Genomic DNA, 19,127 nt, shown 5'->3' on the forward strand with positions numbered 1-19,127 from the left:
CTAACAAATATGCAGCACAAAGTCACTACTGTATTCTGGTGGGGGATTAACCAAATATTCTTGAAATGAAGATAAACTGTTCTTAATATGCAGGATCAAACTATGTTAATGAAGTTCAATAAAAGGAAAATGTGTGAAGAATAAACAACTGCCTTCTTTTGACACTTATCAGAAACTTAGAATATGCTGATTGTAACAGGCTTTACATCACAAACTGGACAAGGTCTATAGCAGTCCTGGCATTCAACCTTCGATGCTTCATAGGTCAGAAATATCTTATGTAGAACTATTTAATTAGATAGAAATTGGAGTTGACCGATGCTCGGTCTGGATTTCTTTTTCCTTTTAAGTTAAACTAAACTTTGCATAATGTTAATTGCGGTCCTGGAGTTTGGAGAAGGAATGGAGAAGCAAAGCATCCAAGCCGGGTGTCCAAAGTTTCAATCAGTCAGTGATGAATGCTCATCTCCTCGTGTTGGTTCACTGTGTTTTCAGAGGTAAATAGACAATGCAGCATCTGTCAGATTTTGATAATAAACACTATAATTATTCCACTGCTCCTCATTCTCCTTAATGGATGATATATTTATTTATGCTTTAGACTGTCATTTTCCATGACTTTTTTATGTGTCTTTAATAATGTAATCATTATCCAGTCTATATATATATTTTTTGCATTATCCATTCGTTAAAATTTTATTTAAAGAACCCCATAAATAATGCATCATACTGAATTTAAATAGAAAGTTTATGTTAGAATAACAGGCTGCTTTATAGCATCTAGCTTTATGCAAATTGCTTTAATGGTTAAGTCAAACAAATGCATCTTTAATTAATCAAAATGTTTTACCGACCTTAATTACCTAATTACTATTTTTGTTTTATATCTTATAGAGCTATAAAAAAAAAAGTTTACCTTGCAGTCTTTTGGGTACAAGAAAATTAAACCCTAGAGTTTCTCATTTGTCAATAGAAGGCAAAGAGAAAGAGAGATTTGAGATTTTAAAAGCATGGTTGACTTTATTAGCAAAGAACCTGGTTATCAAATGTTTATTTTGAAACTCCCTTAAAAGAGGACTGAAACCCACTTCAACAATTAAGACCATCAAAGGGCTTTCTATCGATCAAGGTAGGTGTACATATGTTCATACTGTATAAGTGCAGAGTATACATTTTTCCTGTTGATCCAGTTAGACTAATAATGTTTTTGAAGGTAAAAATATCAAAATTACACATTTGATAAAAACAGGAAGCTGATGGATGTTAATTGATTGGCCCCTTCAAGTGTTTTATTTGTTTAGTAAAGAAAGATGGCTTTATTTGATCAATGTGGCTCCATGTGCCTAAATCAAGGCTTAATGAAACAGAATTTTAGTCTACATTAAAGTTGGCCTTGGTGAAAATACATGCTGCTTCTGATCGAGACTTCAATTCATTTTCAAATTACTTATGAAAAAAAACAAAAAAAACAAAAAGAGAACCTATATTTCCAGAACATCTGAACCAACCTGTTAAACTCTACCAGAGACAGAACCTTCAGGCTCCTGCCGCACCTAAGTTTAGACAGAAGCCTTCACTAACAGCTCTGCCAGAGCCAAACAGTTTATCATGATGCTCTCGGCCACCTCAGACTGTGAACTACAGCATTACAGGTGTTTGGTAATATTCTTGGCGTACGCCACCACAGAGTTGCATCGTGAGGTTTTGCTCATCCAAGATACCGGGATTCCTTCAAGCCCGATCTGGAAAAAAAAAAAAAAGAATTAAATAAATAAAAAACATGATCAGACATAAATGTGAGTGTGAGAAAAAGCATGTTAAATTAAGTGATAGTCCCACCTGGGCTCCAATGCATGCTCCAATAAAGGAGGCTCTGCTGCAGGTGCACCCCCCACAGCTCATGGTGTCTCTGATGGCTGTCTCAAACTGTTTGGCTGTCAGAACTCCATGCAAAGCTGCCTGGAATGCACCTGGCAAACCTGGAACAAGCAACACACCCTATTAACCATCGGATCATATTCAGGTTGGATGATAATCAAGTTTAGCTTTTGCTTTAGTGGAACTTGGTTAAATATACCTCAGGTGTTGGGGAAAACAGTGGGGATCAGCTCCTGTGGAGACTTTGATAGAGTCTCCTTCACTTGATGAATGTGACCTGAAAGCAGCAGATTGGGAGGAATTTTAAAAAAGAGCTTGTTTTTCGATTATTACTAATCAATAAGAGTGTTAAAAAAAAAGCTTTTTATCTTTAAATTAGGAGGTCTAACATTGATACAGATACTTCATAATCTCTACTTAGTATAAGGAAGCATCTTGGCTTTGACCCCATGATTCAGTCTCATGACTTGAGGAAGGAAGCAACAATGCCGCAGATCTGGCTTACTGATCACTGCTTTGTCCAAGTCCTGGGGCTGCTTTCTGTTGGGGTCATTGAGCTGATTTAGCACCACATCTAAAGCTTTAGGATCCGGACCAGTCAGGATGAAATGCTCCAGAATCCTAAGACAAAAATGTGGTTTGTTATCTTAGCAAAAGATTTCATGATGCTCAGACATTTTCATATGGTCATATTAGTATAAACTAACAGAGGATTTTAGGGGGAGTAGACTCAGGCATAACAAAAATAATAGTCAGATTAGATTTTTTAATATTATTTTACATCAAGCAAATGAATAGAAATGTTGTGTGCATGTGTATTTATCCCCCTGAAGGAGTCTACAATGAAGAACTACCTTTTGCACGCATTTCTATATTTTATATCCATATTTTTTATCTTAAGTGTATATATTAGTCTATTTTATTGCATGCCTTATACCCACAGTGTTTTAGATATTTTTATTATTTTATTTACCTATTCCATATTATATGTTTCATGTTGCACGATTGTACCATAAAAAAAATCCTAGTTTGTGAACTCCTTCACTAACAATGGCAATAAACCTGATTCTGATTCTGATTACAACAGCAGGTCTAATGGGATCCATCTCTACCAGCGTTGCACTTCTAGACCAGACTTTTTAACTAATTTTCATTACAAGATAGCTCAAGTTCAGTCAACCTGGATGGAATACAACAGATAAAAGTAGGTCTGGATGTTGACTGGACCACTCTGCCTCATTTCCTTGTAGTTTTGTCTGTATGAGGGATGGAACCTTCCCAGCTCCTCTGACCAGCTTCCTGTTTTTTTCCAATGAGGGGATGATGTTTTCAGGGTGATATGCAGTGTTTTCAATTAAACATGATGACTTCAGTCTAGGGTTAACAGTTTCTTTTTTTTTTCTTTTTTTTAACAGTCCCTGTTTATATTATTGCTGTTTCCTGTCTGGTTTTTGTGTAAACTGATTTTCTCAGGTCTTTCTTCTTACCACTCTTTAACAAAGTCCGGATTTGTGGAGCGTAAAAACTAACAGTTGTCCTCTCAAAAGATTTTCCCCTCACTAGTTTTCAGTTATCAGAGGCCTCTTGGCTAAATAATCAATCAGCCTGCTGCACTGTAGGTGTACGAAGGAGCATGACTGCAGACCCTTCTTCCTAGCAGCTGTCAGACTCCGAGCGCGATTTGTGGCACTGGCAGGTCGCTCTGGAACTTCCGGTGGCAGGTCGGACTGCCACGGCGTATTACTGGCAGCTGCCAGTAGTTGTGGCAGCTGCCACTAGGCTGCCACAACTACGGAGACTGGCTGCCAGACCGGTTTAAACCGTTTCGGGGGCTGCCGGCGCCGTTTTTCGGCAAAAAACTTAGTTAACGTGACTCTATAGGTGGATTTTTTTTTTTTATTACGATCTTATTGTTTAATAAAATGTGTCAAGCCTTTCATAAAGTCCTAGAGGTAATTCGTCTGAAAATAAGTGGGAATTTACAGCTGTCACATCAGGGTGACAGTCTTCACTGACACCTGCCAGTAGTTGTGGCAGCTGCCACAACTACTGGCAGCTGCCACAACTACGGAGACTGGCTTCCAGACCGGTTTAAACCGTTTTGGGGGCTGCCAGTGCCGGTTTTCGGCAAAAAAGCTTAGTTAGCATGACTCAAGGTGGATTTTTGTTTTGAAATTATGATGTTATTGTTTAATAAACTGTGTCAAGCCTTTCATAAAGTCATATTTATTTGATGGAACGACGTAATTCGTCTTAAAATAAGTGGAAATTGACAGCTGCCACGACAGGGTGAAAGTTTGGCTGTCCTGCCAGTTTATGCTGGCAGCCTGGTAGTAGTTGCCAGTCGTTGTATATATATGTATAATATATATATGTATATATTGTATATAAGAGAGAGAGAGAGAGAGAGAGAGAGAGAGAGAGAGAGAGAGAGAGAGAGAGATTTTGAGTGCTTTATGAACGTAACAGCAAGGTTATATGGCCTGCATGCTTGACTCGAGACAGCCTCCAAACTGGCCCGGTCGGGAGGGTGGAGAAATCGGCTGCGGCTTCCTCTAGTCTTGTGATGCATGCCTGCAAATCTTCATCATCCACCAAAGTTCGTACTGTAACATTACCATGGCTGTTCGTCTCGTCATCTACTCTTGATTCTGTTTAATGTTCGGGCCTAAATATGAAAAACTGCTTTTTTGACAATTATGCTGCCACACGTTCTCATTAATTTCTTGGTTAGTTAGCAGGTGCTCTCTCAGGTAAATATCTAGATCCAATCTGTAACTAATCTCCTATCATTTTCTGCAGGGAAGCCCGTTCATTGTCGATAGTCAGGCTGCAGCTGACTGGTGCAGAGAACAAAAATTTAGTGGAAGAATAACACTTCCTGTTGTTCTGGATATGGACAAGCTAGAACAAGCAGAAGCTCTCGAGGCCCTCAAGACATGGGATGAAGACTATCATGAATATTCTCCAGCAGAGCATTTTACTTTTGTTTTTGAAAAGAAGGAGGATTATGAAAAGTTCTGTTTGTACATTGTGGATGTAAAAAAACTAAAAGTTTTTGCAAGATTTGAATAACTTCTGTAAATAAAGACTTTTACAAGTAACCATATATCTTTATTGCTGCAGCCTATCTGGATTTTAGATAGATTTAAGGAGAGACACATACTAATCATCACCATAGAATTACAATTACTACGACCTAACCTCATTTTCATCCTCCAGTATTATGTGGAACGATGTCAACTCCCAGTGTTCTCTGACACCCTCATGGCCAGGTGCTTTCAGTATGGCTATGTATGTCATACTAACTATTCTGTGTAACACATCAGCAGTGTGTGGAATGCCTCTTTCCTTACAGCACATTAAATACATAGATAGCACTATTTACGCTATGGCTTCCAAAGTAAATGCAGCCACACCATTAAAGGTTTTACACATATTAATAAGCAATATCATGGTTTTAAAAGAGTATTTCACAGACAAGTGGCCAGGGACACCTAGTGTCAGGTTCCAGTGGCAGCTGTCAATTTCCACTTATTTTCAGACGAATTACCTCTAGGACTTTATGAAAGGCTTGACACATTTTATTCAACAATAAGATCGTAATTAAAAAAAAAAAAAATCCACCTATAGAGTCACGTTAACTAAGTCTTTTGCCGAAAAACAGGTGGCAGGTGTCAGTGAAGACTGTCACCCTGATGTGACAGCTGTAAATTCCCACTTATTTTCAGACGAATTACCTCTAGGACTTTATGAAAGGCTTCACACATTTTATTAAACAATAAGATCGTAAAAAAAAAAAAAAAAATCCACCTATAGAGTCACGTTAACTAAGATCGTAATAAAAAAAAAAAAAATCCACCTATAGAGTCACGTTAACTAAGTTTTTTGCCGAAAAAACGGCGCCGGCAGCCCCCGAAACGGTTTAAACCGGTCTGGAAGCCAGTCTCCGTAGTTGTGGCAGCTGGAAGCCAGTCTCCGTAGTTGTGGCAGCTGCCACAACTACTGGCAGGTGTCAGTGAAGACTGTCACCCTGATGTGACAGCTGTAAATTCCCACTTATTTTCAGACGAATTACCTCTAGGACTTTATGAAAGGCTTCACACATTTTATTAAACAATAAGATCGTAATTAAAAAAAAAAAAAATCCACCTATAGAGTCACGTTAACTAAGATCGTAATAAAAAAAAAAAAAAATCCACCTATAGAGTCACGTTAACTAAGTTTTTTGCCGAAAAACGGCGCCGGCAGCCCCCGAAACGGTTTAAACCGGTCTGGCAGCCAGTCTCCGTAGTTGTGGCAGCTGCCAGTAGTTGTGGCAGCCTAGTGGCAGCTGCCACAACTACTGGCAGCTGCCAGTAATACGCCGTGGCAGTCCGACCTGCCACCGGAAGTTCAAGAGCGACCTGCCAGTGCCACAAATCGCGCTTGCTGTCTCTCTTATAATCATCACTGCTCTCAACAGGCTCGATAAGCTGTTTACATTCCTGCTTTTAACTGTAGTTCTTTCCACCTTAGTTCTTCTTCTGTAAAAAATCTTATACTGTTAGAAGGTAAATATTATACACAGATGGACATCTGTTAGGTAGCTTCTGGAGGCAGGTGGTTGCACTAATCTGTTTATTCTTCCATTATATTAAGGTGTTTATATTTGGAAAATATGTTCAAAAGTCATAAAATGTCCCTTATTCAATCCCCATAATAATCAACTTTGTGTTTGTCACATCAAATAAAAATACACTGAAGTTTGTAGTTTTATGAAATATGGAAGATGCACAGTTGTAAGGTAATCAAGTGTTACTTCCAGATGTACTCACCTTGCTGCTGCCAGAGTTTCAGTAACGCATTCATCGTTGTTCTGGGTGACTCTGATTGCCTGTTCAACCTTTTCCAACATGTCAGGTTTTCCTGCATAAAAAGCCACGATAGGAGCCAGCTTGGTGATGCCATCAATCTGACAGTCCGTCTCACAGCCTGCAACAAACACAACCTGCTGCTTAGACTCATCCTGCTTGTTAAGGTCATTTCCAATGAATAACCTTTTTTACCTGTCTCCTCTTTGCCGGCATCAATGTTCTTTATGAAGCCCTTCAAGCTTGCATGTCTCCATGGTCCTTCAATAGGCAGCTGAGGTCTTGGGCCTGGAAAAAAAATAAACAAATGATAAGATTAATCAACATCACATTTGTGAACATTCAGAAATAGCTTTCTAAAAAAAGAAAAAAAAACAATTCGTTAAAACCCTTCATCCATACTGATTGGACAGATTTCTTACCACCACGATCTCGGTAAGGATCATTGACGGGAGTGTCATACTCCGAACCTGGCCCGAAGAATTTCAGTGTGCGCTGCTTCAGATCGTCAACATTTAGTCCTTGAAAGAAACAGAAAACAACAAATGTCACATAGGTGTATTAAAAAGGGATACGTCTTAATCTTTAACTTCTCTCTATGAAGAGGATTTAATTGTGTTTCAAATCATTATTATGAGTGGTTAATGCAACTTATTTCCAAGATAAAAAAGGAAAATCTATTAGACCTCCACATTCTGAAAGGGACTCAAGCAGGACATAAGCCTGGTCTCCATAGCAGCTCTGCTGGCCCGTCTTCCTCCTATAGAACGGATTGGCAGACTCAGAGCGGAACTCCGGGTGTGGATCCTCAGCCAAGATCCCCTTTAGTTTCTGGAGATCATACACCCAGTGGAGCGGCTGGGCTAAGAAAAATAAATTATATACAATTTCTAATTGGATCTGATGGAAATGCATGTCAAATTCACAGCATCCCAAATAATATAGAGATGCAGTCAATGTAAATCCAATTACAATTAGAAAATATATTATCAAAAAAAAAAAAAAAACTCCTACTGAATAATTTCTTAGGATGTAGAAGGATGGTGAAGCAATTTAATATTGCAGGTTAACTTTTACCTGCAGCATCTGCAACAGCTGATCCAACAATAGCTCCTATGGCTCTGTTGGCCACAGCTGAGGCCATCTGTCAAAAGAAGGATTCCTTATCATTTATTATGCGATGGTATTACCGAATTAACGGGAAAGAAATGGTTAATCTGTTCATCATGAGGTTTCAACATTATAAAAAATAAATATTAAGCAGAAAGATAGTTATGGGTCAAAACACCAGAATTAAATAGCGAAAATTCCCTTCAGACTTAACTGAAGAGCCGTTAAAATTAGATAAATATGTGACTCAAATACTTAAACAGGGGCTGAGAATTTAAAGTCTGACCTTAGCCTCCTATTTAGAGGGTGAAAACGTCCGTTGATTGTCCCAATTCTTCAGTGTATTAGTTCGTAGCGTCCTGGAGTATGTTATGAAAGTTACCCCATTAGCTCCGCCCATACCGGAACGAGTTCATATAACCCCGCCCCTTCTTCTTCTACTTCTTCAGTCTTTTACAGTTTTTCTGGATTGTTTACACACATTTCTGAAAACATGCCTCGTATTCTCAGAACTCTACACACAAATCCAACAAACACACACACAATGGGCAAAACCCTTCAATTCTCCTGCAAAATGAAACTTTACATTCAAAACTGTTTTATCTCTTCACAAAAGGCCATTTTGTGTTCAGATGACACACACAAACTATCATATGAACAGACAATTAAAAAAAGCATTTAAACACTGATGTGCTCAGTGTAAAACACCATTCTCCATTCATCATAATGACTTTTTGTTCAGTGTTACACTTACTACAGACATTAAATACATAAGTGCGTTGTAAAATATTTTAGAATATTGTTTTTATACTCAGAACACACAAATATACTGTAACAAACATGTTTTATTTTTCCCACAAAACAATGTACACAGTGTACATCCCAACTGACACAAAGTTGCACATACAGTGCAGAAGATTTTACTGTATACAGTTACAGTAATAATAAAAAAACAAAACAAAATAAACTATGCTGCATCCTCTCTTCTGTTTCGGTCTGGCCACAGCACCTCATCTACATCACAAGCAATGTTTTCCCTGGCCAAGCAGCGGGGGAAATATCGCCTAGCATGGCGAATCCAGCCATGAAAAGCATCAACTGCTATATCTCCACATGCGTCTTCCATAGCTTGGAAAAGGGGTATACGCGTTTCTGAATTTAGGTCGTACACTTTCCATCTCCAGGCAGAAAAAAATTCCTCAATAGGATTGAGGAATGGAGAATATGGAGGGAGATAAACAACTGAAAAGCGTGGGTGGTCAGTGAACCAGTTATGAACCAAAGCAGCCCGGTGGAAGCTTACGTTGTCCCAAATGACAACGTACCTGAGCTGCTCTGGGCCGTCTATCTGATCTGGTGGAATGAGTGTGTTGTGTAGGGTGTCCAGGAATGTGATCAGATGGGCAGTGTTGTAGGGGCCAAGGGTAGCATGGTGATGGATGATGCCATGGTCGGTCATCGCTGCACACATTGTGATGTTCCCTCCGCGCTGGCCAGGGACTTCAACAATGGCACGCTGGCCGATTATATTCCTTCCCCTCCTTCGTCTTTTTGTGAGGTTGAATCCAACCTCATCAATGAAGAAGAACTGGTGCTCCACTGCATCCACCTCCAGCTCAAGGACTCTCTGAAACACACATGACAATATCAGAAGTAGACATGGAGCGGTCTCTATTGTGAAGCACAATCATTATGATTACAATATAATAGAAAGAAATATGTATGATTTATACAATGTTGACAGTATGCATCAAAGGTGGGAATGTACTGTATAGGACGTACTTGCACATAGTTATATCGCAATTCTTTGACCCTTTCTGAATTGCGCTCAAATGGCACCCTGTAGACCTGCTTCATCCTCAGTTTATTTCTGTGCAAGACACGGTCCAGCGTTGATAAACTTACCCTATCAATATTTTGAAATATCTCATTGTTTTCTATTATTTTTCTTTGTATTTGCCGTAAGGTAATGGCATTATTTTCAAGAACCATGTTCATGATCTCTGTTTCCTGTTCAGGAGACAGAAGACGGCCCCGTCCACCTCTTGTTGGTAATCTTTCAGTTCTGCAATACAAAGAGTGCAATACTGTAAATACTGTGTAGGAATACATTTCCCAAATACTCGAAACACAATGTCCTACAGAACAGTCCACAGGTAATACTGTACTACTGTACTCATTGAGTACTGTATTGATATGCAGTACTGCAGTTTTGTAGTGAGAGTAGATTTCTTACCTATTCTCATTGCGGAAAGTCCGGATGATGGATGCTACAGTGTACCTGCTCAAATTTGGCTGTACTCTTTGCCCAGCCTCCCTCATTGTTAGGCCATGGTTGACCACATGGTCAACCAAAGTTGCTCGGATCTCATCAGAAATGATTGTCCTTGGCCTTCCTCGTCCTCGTCCTCCCCATCGTCCTCCTCTTACTCTTACTCTCACTCCTCTGGCTCTGGCTCTGCCTCTGTTTACAACATTGGCCTCCATTGCTCCAAAACAGAAGAGCTCACCTGTTGCCCTTCTATGCTAAAGCTCTGATTGCTGAGTGGAAACATGTGTGTTAGGTGTTTGCCCATGTGAGGAGTCAGTGTGCATAGTAGGGAAATTAACTTTAGAGTTTTGAATAACAGTGTGTTCCTTGTGAAAACAAAAGATTTTCTTCATGACAATTGTGTGTAGAGTTTTGGAAAAAGTGTGTTTTAGAACTGCAATTTGAGTGTAAAGCAGGAATTGTGCTTGTAGTTTAGCAGAATTGGTTCAGGGGGTTGGTGCATGAGTTACATTTTGTGGTCATTGTGTTTCAAGTACCAATATTTGTGTGTAAACAATCGAGAAAAACTGTAACAACATTTTATGTATTGTATCAATGGAGAACTACATTTTAACAAGCTGTTCATTTAATAATTTTAACTGACATTTGTTTTTACCCTAATAGGGATTTTTAACTGACACTTGTTTTACGTCAATTATTTATAATTTTGAATTATGTAAATAAAGTGTTGTTAAAAGTCTAAAAGTCTTCTTCTTCTTCTTATGTTTTTTTATTTTTTTTTATTGGCGAAAGGCAACCAACTTAACGTGCATTTAATGCTTCCTAGCAGACAGGAGTGTGGTTATCAATGAGGTCAGAGGGAAGTTATTTATACATACCTCAATGGTATACACATATCTGCATATTATCAATCAGTATAGAAACTGACATATAAATTAGTATGTGTGTATATGCACATACATACAGACTTATATTCTTACTTTAAATATGATAAAAGAATATATATATATATTTTTTTTATCTAATTTAATATTTTTTAGCAGAATTAGATTTACTTCCTAAAAGGTGACTTCACATTTCCGGCTCCATTTAGCAGATGAGCAACCACATGTCTTCCGTCTAAATATTTGATTATTAAGAAGATTAAAGAAGTTTAATCGATAATCCATCGTTTTTATCCCTGCAAGATTTTCCTTCAAGGATAAAAAAGACATTGACATGAACTGTTCCTTCTGCCAACACTATCAAGAAGATCACTGTCATTTATTCTGGTCATGCAATTTCTTATGTGTTTTCTGGCAAAATCTGGATGACTTTTCGATTATTTATATAAACGTGTTCTTTGGATTCTTCTCTACGGAAGAGGATTAGGGCCACAGAGAAAATTAAAAAAAAGAACTGATTTTTAAATATTATTTCAATTTAATATGGGAAAAAGTCTGAGATTCTGAGATTAATCTCAGAATTCTGACTTAATCTGAGAATTCTGACTTAATCTTGGAATTTTGGATCGTAATGTAGATGGGCACCATGAAGGAAGAGATGTGATAGCACTCAGCTTCACAGACATGGCTTGATGCTAACATGTTTGTTAGCTGTTAAAATTCTGAGATTAAAGTCAGAATTCTGAGATTAGAGTCAGAATACTGAGATTAAAGTCAGAATTCTGAGATTAGAGTCAGAATTCTAAGATTAAGGTCTGAATTCTGAGATTAGAGTCAGAATTCTGAGATTAAAGACAGAATTCTGAAATTAGAGTCAGAATTCTGAGATTAGAGTCAGAATTCTGAGATTAAAGTCAGAATTCTGAGAAAAAAGTCAGAAGAATTCTGACTTTTTTCCCAACTTTTGCCCTAATCCTCTTAATTATCTTATCGCATTAATAGAACAAAACATTTTTCATATAAAACAATCTAATTGTTTTTATTTATTTATTTTCTTTATTTAACCAGTAAAAAAAAAATCCCATTGAGATTTAAAAACTCTTTTTCAAGGGAGTCCTGGCCAAGAGGCACCAAAGTTTCATAATAAACAGAGATACATTAAATTAAATGAAAGGTACATAAAAATAACATATCAAGTAAAACAATTACAGATCATTCAGGCTGCTTCAAATTCTTTCACTTTCAAGTTAAAAGCGTTTAAAGATAAAACTCAGTCAACTTCCAGTTTCTTTGTAAAAAAAAAAAAAAAAAAAAAAAAAATCCACCCACAAGGAGCTGTGTAGCTAAAGGATTTCTTCCCTAGTTCTATGTGGGCAAAAGGTACAGTGAGCAACAGCACTGAAAAAAATTCTGCGACCTTTTTTGGCATTTACTTAATCATATGTAGTTACTTCAACACAATTGTTTAATGTCCTACCCTGCTAACATGAAACAATTCTGTTAAAGTAACCAAATATAATTAAGTAAATGCAAAAAAAAATGGTTGCATTTTTTTCAGGATCTCAGGGCATAAGAAGCCATGCTTTTTTGTGTAAGGTACAAATGTAAGAGGGCAGTAATCCAAGAAGGATCTTGGAAATAAAAGCGCACCAATGACACTGTCTTCTGGTAGATCCCACCTGAGAGTACCGGTCACAGTGATGTGTCATGGCTCTACAGTTTGTGATGAACCTTAATGAAGCATGGTAAACGGAGTTGAACATTTGAAGATATGAAGAAGTACTGTAGCATTCTTATAAAAAAAGGTCACCATAATCAAAGACTGATAAAAACGTGGCAGAGACAAGGCGCTTTTTTTTTTACTCCAATAGAAAAACATGTCTTATTAAGAAAGAAGAAGCCAAGTTTAACTTTTAATTTTTCTTCACAAGTTTATCAATAAAATGTTTCAAGTTGAGGGAGTCATCAATTAAAATTCCAAAGGTTTTTTTTAGTTTTTTCCCCCAAATATCATATACAGTCTAAATTCTCAAATCAGCAATCTCGCTTTTCAACCCTTAAAGAGGAATTCAAACAGTATGTTAAATCTATCCAGTATTCAAAAAATAGAAAGCCATTAAGACAATGCATATGTGCTCTCACTTTAATACCTTTATTTATTTATTTATTTGCTTTTAGATTTGTTTGTGCTTGCTATATAATGCCCTGGCATTATTGTCTTGTCTGTTACTTACTTGTGTTATTAATCTTTCTGCTTTGTAAACCCTTTTATTATCAATAAAGATGAAAAAAAAGATAAGTTATCACATGATAAATTTAGTAGTTGTTTTCACAAGTCAGTGACCCAACCCAAATTTGTTTCTTGCAGGAGATAAAGAAATTCTCTTAACTGGTCATATGTAAAACTTCTTTCTGTAATAAGATTTATTCTATATCTTAGATAGTGTGGAGACATCTGTCAGTCATGTTCAGTTCACTTTGACACAAATAAAAGGGAAACATTGCGGCCTGTATCTCTGCTTCTTTCTCCTTGAACCTCAGTCGGCCTCGGCAGATGGCCGCTCACACCAAGGCTGGTTCTGCTGGAGGTTTCTTACTGTTAAAAGGGAGTTTTTCCTCTCCACTGTCGCTACATGCTTAGTGTGAGGGATTGCCTTCAAGTCAATGAGTAAGTCAATGCAATCAACTGGTTTTCCTTTGATAGAAAACTTTGAATCAACTTGACTGTATGATCTGGTGAATTGCAAAGTGCCTTGAGATGGCGTTTGTTGTGAATTGGCACTATATAAATATACTGAATTGAATTATATTTGTATTTAATATATTTAATATATTTGAATAAGTGGTAAAACAAAAAACACAGAGGGGGCAGTCTATCATAAAACACTTTTAGTTTTTCTCTGCAAGTGTAGCACGTTCATTTATCTGAATTAAATTATGGCTGATTACAGAAAAAAATTAATTCTACATCAGGAGTGATCATTTACATTATAAGCTGGACAAGCAGAGCAGGACTCTGGATTCTGACACCTGTTTCCAGTATAAAGCCAGAAGGGTCCAACCGTTATTCATTCTATATGTCTGTGTTTCAGGGCCAAATCTGAAAACATGCTGACCTTTGAGGGTGACATGTTTAAAGTATCCTCTTTGCATCTCTGGAATGTTCTTCAAGTTTTAAGAAGCCATCCATGGCTACTGAGTCATAGCAACAGGTGTTTAACATCACTGTAGGTTAAACAACACCTCCTAGTGGTCTGCTGGAGTAACTGCCATACATCATAAATATAAAACGACATTGAAAATGGTGAAATACACAGTATGGTGAAATTCTGTTTATCAGCCACACATACTGACTTTTATTTTATATCATTTAAGCCCTTTAAAGAAATGTATAAAGATAACTGATCTGAAATCTGTCACCACCTGAGGTGTAAATAAGAGACATGAATCTATCTCCCACCTCATTTAGCCTCTGACTCATGGGACTCTATTAGATGTTTACAGTAACCGCAAGAACCAAGAATTTTGGCTTGAATTTCTGCACTGAGTGAGAATATACAAATCAAAAGGATCATTGCTGCAGGTCCAGCATGTCAGCACACAAACAGAAACACAAACATGTTGCTTTTCTACAGCAGGCATCGGTTTCACTACAGAAAAAAGAGCAGAATGCATTTGTGTGTTTAATATGAAACCAACTAGCAAGCACAGCCTTGGAAACTAATTATATCCCTCAAACTTTGAATTCTCTGTATAGACACAAAAAATACATTACTAGGAAATGTAAGTTAAATTACACCTTTTTACAATTTATTCATTCATGACAGGCAAGCACCGCATTTCTTAGTGTCCAATGGTTGCTGTGAAGGAGCAGGAGAGATCTGCACCTTAGGTGAGATAATCTGATGACAGGACAACCACTTCCCAAAATCTGGATTTTATGCAAGACTGTCAATAAAAATGTCAAAAGGGAAAGAAACCTGCCAGAAGTCAAGCAAACTCAATTCATCTAAGTTTTACTTATGTGTATTTATATAGCGTTAGTTCACAGCAGATGTCCTCTTAAGGCACTTTAAAGAGACAATACAGTCAGATTGGTTAAAGGAAAACAAGCTGAGTGCATCCAGTCACTGATTTGCAGGACATGCTCCTTCTGGATGAGCTCGCTGCAATGATTTTCACTTGCATTTGGTTGTTGACTCTGCACCAATCCCCAACACAGAGCATGCATGTAGAGAAAGTGGAGAGGAAAACTCCCCTTTAAGAGAAAGAAACATCCAACAGAACAGCCTCAGTGCCAGTCGGCTTTCTTTCAAGGTCGACTGGAGTTCAATGAGATAGAAGCAGACACAAAAGGTTGCTGTCAACTAGCTCCACAGGTGGCCCTTTCCAGGGAACACACAGCCAGGCAGATGAGCTCCAAACCGATTCTCTTGTCAGAGGATCAAAAAGTGCACATACAGTTAGTCACTGCAAAAGAAACAGGACTACACTGAAAAACAGGCCAAGCTCCAACATCAGCACAGCTGACACTTCAATCTAGGATGGTGTCACAGCCGAGAACATAAAATTATGAGTGAAACTTAACAAATACTACAGCTTAGGAGAATAAAATAGAATGAGGCAGAAAGTGGCCTCTATGTCCCCCAGTATCCTAAAAAGTGTCTGGGAAAGAAACATATAAGCAGACAAACTCTAAGCCATTTTTTATGCCATAAGGGATGAAAGAGAGAACATACAGTGAGTCACAGTAAAAGTTGAGCCTATAACTATGTCTAGGAGAAAAACAGAACTAAACACTAAAAAATAGACCCAACTATATCATCTGTAATTGAAGATGTTGATGGCAGCAGCCTAGCTGCATCCCTCCAAGACGGTGCTACAGCAAAACAAGCCGAGACCAGGTGAATCTACAATGATGAGAAAAAGCAGAGTGAACATAAAGTTAGGAGAAACATCTGAAAGGTGAGAAAATTGTAGAAAATAATATGTATGGAGGAAAAGTAAAAAAGCTACAGTCAGGTCCATAAATATTGGGACATCAACACAATTCTAATCTTTTTGGCTCTATACACCACCACAATAGATTTGAAATGAAACAAACAAAATGTGCTTTATCTGCAGACTTTCAGCTTTAATTTAAGGGTATTTACATCCAAATCAGATGAACGGTGTAGGAATTACAACAGTGTGTATATGTGCCTGCCACTTTTTAAGGGACCAAAAGTAATGGGACAATCTGCTGCTCAGCTGTTCCATGGCCAGGTGTGTGTTATTCCCTCATTATCCCATTTACAAGGAGCAGATAAAAGGTCCAGAGTTCATTTCAAGTCTGCTATTTGCATTTGGAATCTGTTGCTGTCAACTCTCAATATGAGATCTAAAGAGCTGTCGCTATCAGTGAAGCAAGCAATCATTAGGCTGAAAAATCAAAACAAACCCATCAGAGAGATAGCTAAAACATTAGGTGTGGCCAAATAAAGTCTTTGGAACATTCTTAAGAAGAAAGAACGCACCGGTGAGCTCAGCAACACCAAAAGACCCGGAAGACCACAGAAAACCACTGTGGTGGATGACCGAAGAATTCTTTCCCTGGTGAAGAAAACACCCTTCACAACAATTGGCCAGATCCAGAACACTCTCCAGGAGGTAGGTGTATGTGTGTCAAAGTCAACAATCAAGAGAAGACTTCACCAGAGTGAATACAGAGGGTTCACCACAAGATGTAAACCATTGGTGAGCCTCAAAAACCGGGTTAGAGTTTGCCAAACAACATTAAAAAAAGCCTTCACAGTTGTGGAACAACATCCTTTGGACGGATGAGACCAAGATCAACTTGTACCAGAGTGATGGAAAGAGAAGAGTGTGGCGAAGGAAAGGAACTGCTCATGATCCAAAGCATACCACCTCATCAGTGAAGCATTGTGATGTTAGTGTCATGGCGTGGGCATATATGGCTGCCAGTGGAACTGGTTCTATTGTATTTATTGATGATGTGACTGCTGACAAAAGCAGCAGGATGAATTCTGAAGTGTTTTGGGCAATATTATCCGCTCATATTCAGCCAAATGCTTCAGAACTCATTGGACGGCGCTTCACAGTGCATATGGACAATGACCCAAAGCATACTGCGAAAGCAACCAAAGAGTTCTGTAAGGGAAAGAAGTGGAATGTTATGCAATGGCCAAGTCAATCACCTGACCTGAATCGGATTGAGCATGCATTTCACTTGCTGAAGACAAAACTGAAGGGAAAATGCCCCAAGAACAAGCAGGAACTGAAGACCGTTGCAGTAGAGGCCTGGCAGAGCATCACCAGGGATGAAACCCAGCGTCTGGTGATGTCTATGCCTTCCAGACCTCAGGCTGCAATTGACTGCAAAGGATTTGCAACCAAGTATTAAAAAGTGAAAGTTTAATTTATGATTATTAATCTGTCCCATTACTTTTGGTCCCTTAAAAAGTGGCAGGCACATATACACACTGTTGTAATACCTACACCGTTCATCTGATTTGGATGTAAATACCCTCAAATTAAAGTTGAAAGTCTGCAGATAAAGAAAATCTTGTTTGTTTTATTTCAAATCCATTATGGTGGTGTATAGAGCCAAAAAGATTAGAATTGTGTTGATGTCCCATTATTTATGGACCTGACTGTAGTACACATCTCCTTTAGTGTGCAATGTGCTAGTAGCAGGATCTTTATTGTAGGGATGGATTTCTTTGGACATAGTTGATGAAAATATGTCTAAACACAAGTTAATCATTTTGGATGCAGCAAAGTATTTGTTTTTGTTGTTCTTTTTAATTAAAACCTATATTTACACAGATAGTTTCACTAAAACGTGAGTTCTCATTTACAGAAGAAGCCTGTTAGTCTTGAGACTGGGATGTTTTTTTTTTTTTTTTTACTCTTTTGCAACAACCAGAGATACAATTGGATGGTTTATGTCAAAGCAGTTTCATGTGTTAGAACACCCCAGTCAGTCTGTACCCAAATACATCCGCAAATCTGTGGCAAGAGTTGAAAACTGGTGTTCACAAGTCCCTATCCATTCTAAGTTTGAGCTAATTTGCATGAGGATAGAAAGTATTTCAGATGCTAGATGAAGAAAGCTGATAGAGAAGAAACTAAATGACATTCTGCTGAAATTGATTCAATAGATGGTTCTAAAAAAAATGTTTTTTTGTTTAATTCAGTTCTTAAGTCATTTATTTTTATTGAGTTTAACAGATATGAGCACATATGTTATCTAGAGGGGTAATGCAGTTGTTGATGAATAGAGTTATTAATATATATTGGTCTATTTGACCACAAGGAGCATCTGTTCTTCTGCTAGTGATCCCCCGTAAGATCTTCATTGTAATGTATGGCATTAATTTTCCAAAAACGCAGACCCTCATTGTCTTAGTTTCAGCTAGTCTGTTTCTTTGTGCATAGATTGTAAACTGATCCTAAAGGCCAATTTATTCTTCTGATACATAGCCTCTGCAAACGTCAAATCTATCTCTGTGTGACCACACCCCCCATGCAGAGGTTCTGCAACTGCCGCTGCACACATAAAAAAAATCCAGTCGTGATTGCTCCTTGATATGCCTTTCCGGCTGTCTGTGTGGTCGTCCTTCTCGATTCGGTATCGGAGCGTACCATTTTTAGAAACCGAGGAACAACTACAATGGACAACTACGACGAAAGGTTAATCGAGAAGGTTCAGAAGTACAGCAACTCATACAATGCCTCAGACAAATTGTCAGAGATGGGAAGTAACGAAGTACAAATACTTCGTTACTGTACTCAAGTAGATTTTTCTGATATTTTTACTTTACTTTACTACTTATTTTTATGGCGACTTTTTACTTCTACTCCTTACATTTTTACACAAATATCTGTACTTTCTACTCCTTACATTTTAAAAAATTGGCTCGTTACTTTAGTTTTGAATCATTTCAATGGAGTTACCATTATTATTTTTCACGTCATCAATGCCAAATTCAATCTAATTGGATGGGAATCTACGTTGCATTTGACGCACCACTACAAGACGAATTGACAGATTCGGCGGTATTCATTGGCGGCAAATCATTGCATCTTGGTGGCGGTGGCGTTAGCATAGTAGTATGGACGACGAGA

The 19,127-nt window shown here is 38.0% G+C and overlaps 2 protein-coding genes across 2 annotated transcripts; both read right to left on the minus strand.

Moving 5' to 3' along the window:
• Positions 1 to 993: 993 nt before the first annotated feature.
• On the minus strand, positions 994 to 8,260 carry LOC119793386 (crystallin J1A-like). Its single transcript, XM_038300550.1, has 10 exons — positions 8,128 to 8,260; positions 7,809 to 7,875; positions 7,418 to 7,594; positions 7,154 to 7,252; positions 6,927 to 7,019; positions 6,696 to 6,852; positions 2,384 to 2,499; positions 2,078 to 2,155; positions 1,840 to 1,979; positions 994 to 1,742 (listed from the first exon to the last, which is right to left on the minus strand). The coding sequence occupies exons 2-10, from the start codon at positions 7,873 to 7,875 to the stop codon at positions 1,647 to 1,649; spliced, it is 1,023 nt and encodes a 340-aa protein (XP_038156478.1). The 5' UTR covers positions 8,128 to 8,260; the 3' UTR covers positions 994 to 1,646.
• A 548-nt stretch (positions 8,261 to 8,808) lies between these two features.
• LOC119793317 lies at positions 8,809 to 10,328 on the minus strand. The gene is made up of 3 exons (XM_038300441.1): positions 10,078 to 10,328; positions 9,624 to 9,906; positions 8,809 to 9,468 (listed from the first exon to the last, which is right to left on the minus strand). The coding sequence occupies exons 1-3, from the start codon at positions 10,326 to 10,328 to the stop codon at positions 8,809 to 8,811; spliced, it is 1,194 nt and encodes a 397-aa protein (XP_038156369.1).
• Positions 10,329 to 19,127: the final 8,799 nt, after the last annotated feature.

This window comes from Cyprinodon tularosa, unplaced genomic scaffold (assembly GCF_016077235.1).
Source record: "Cyprinodon tularosa strain WSP-4 unplaced genomic scaffold, ASM1607723v1 ctg45, whole genome shotgun sequence".
Taxonomy (NCBI): Eukaryota; Metazoa; Chordata; class Actinopteri; order Cyprinodontiformes; family Cyprinodontidae; genus Cyprinodon; species Cyprinodon tularosa.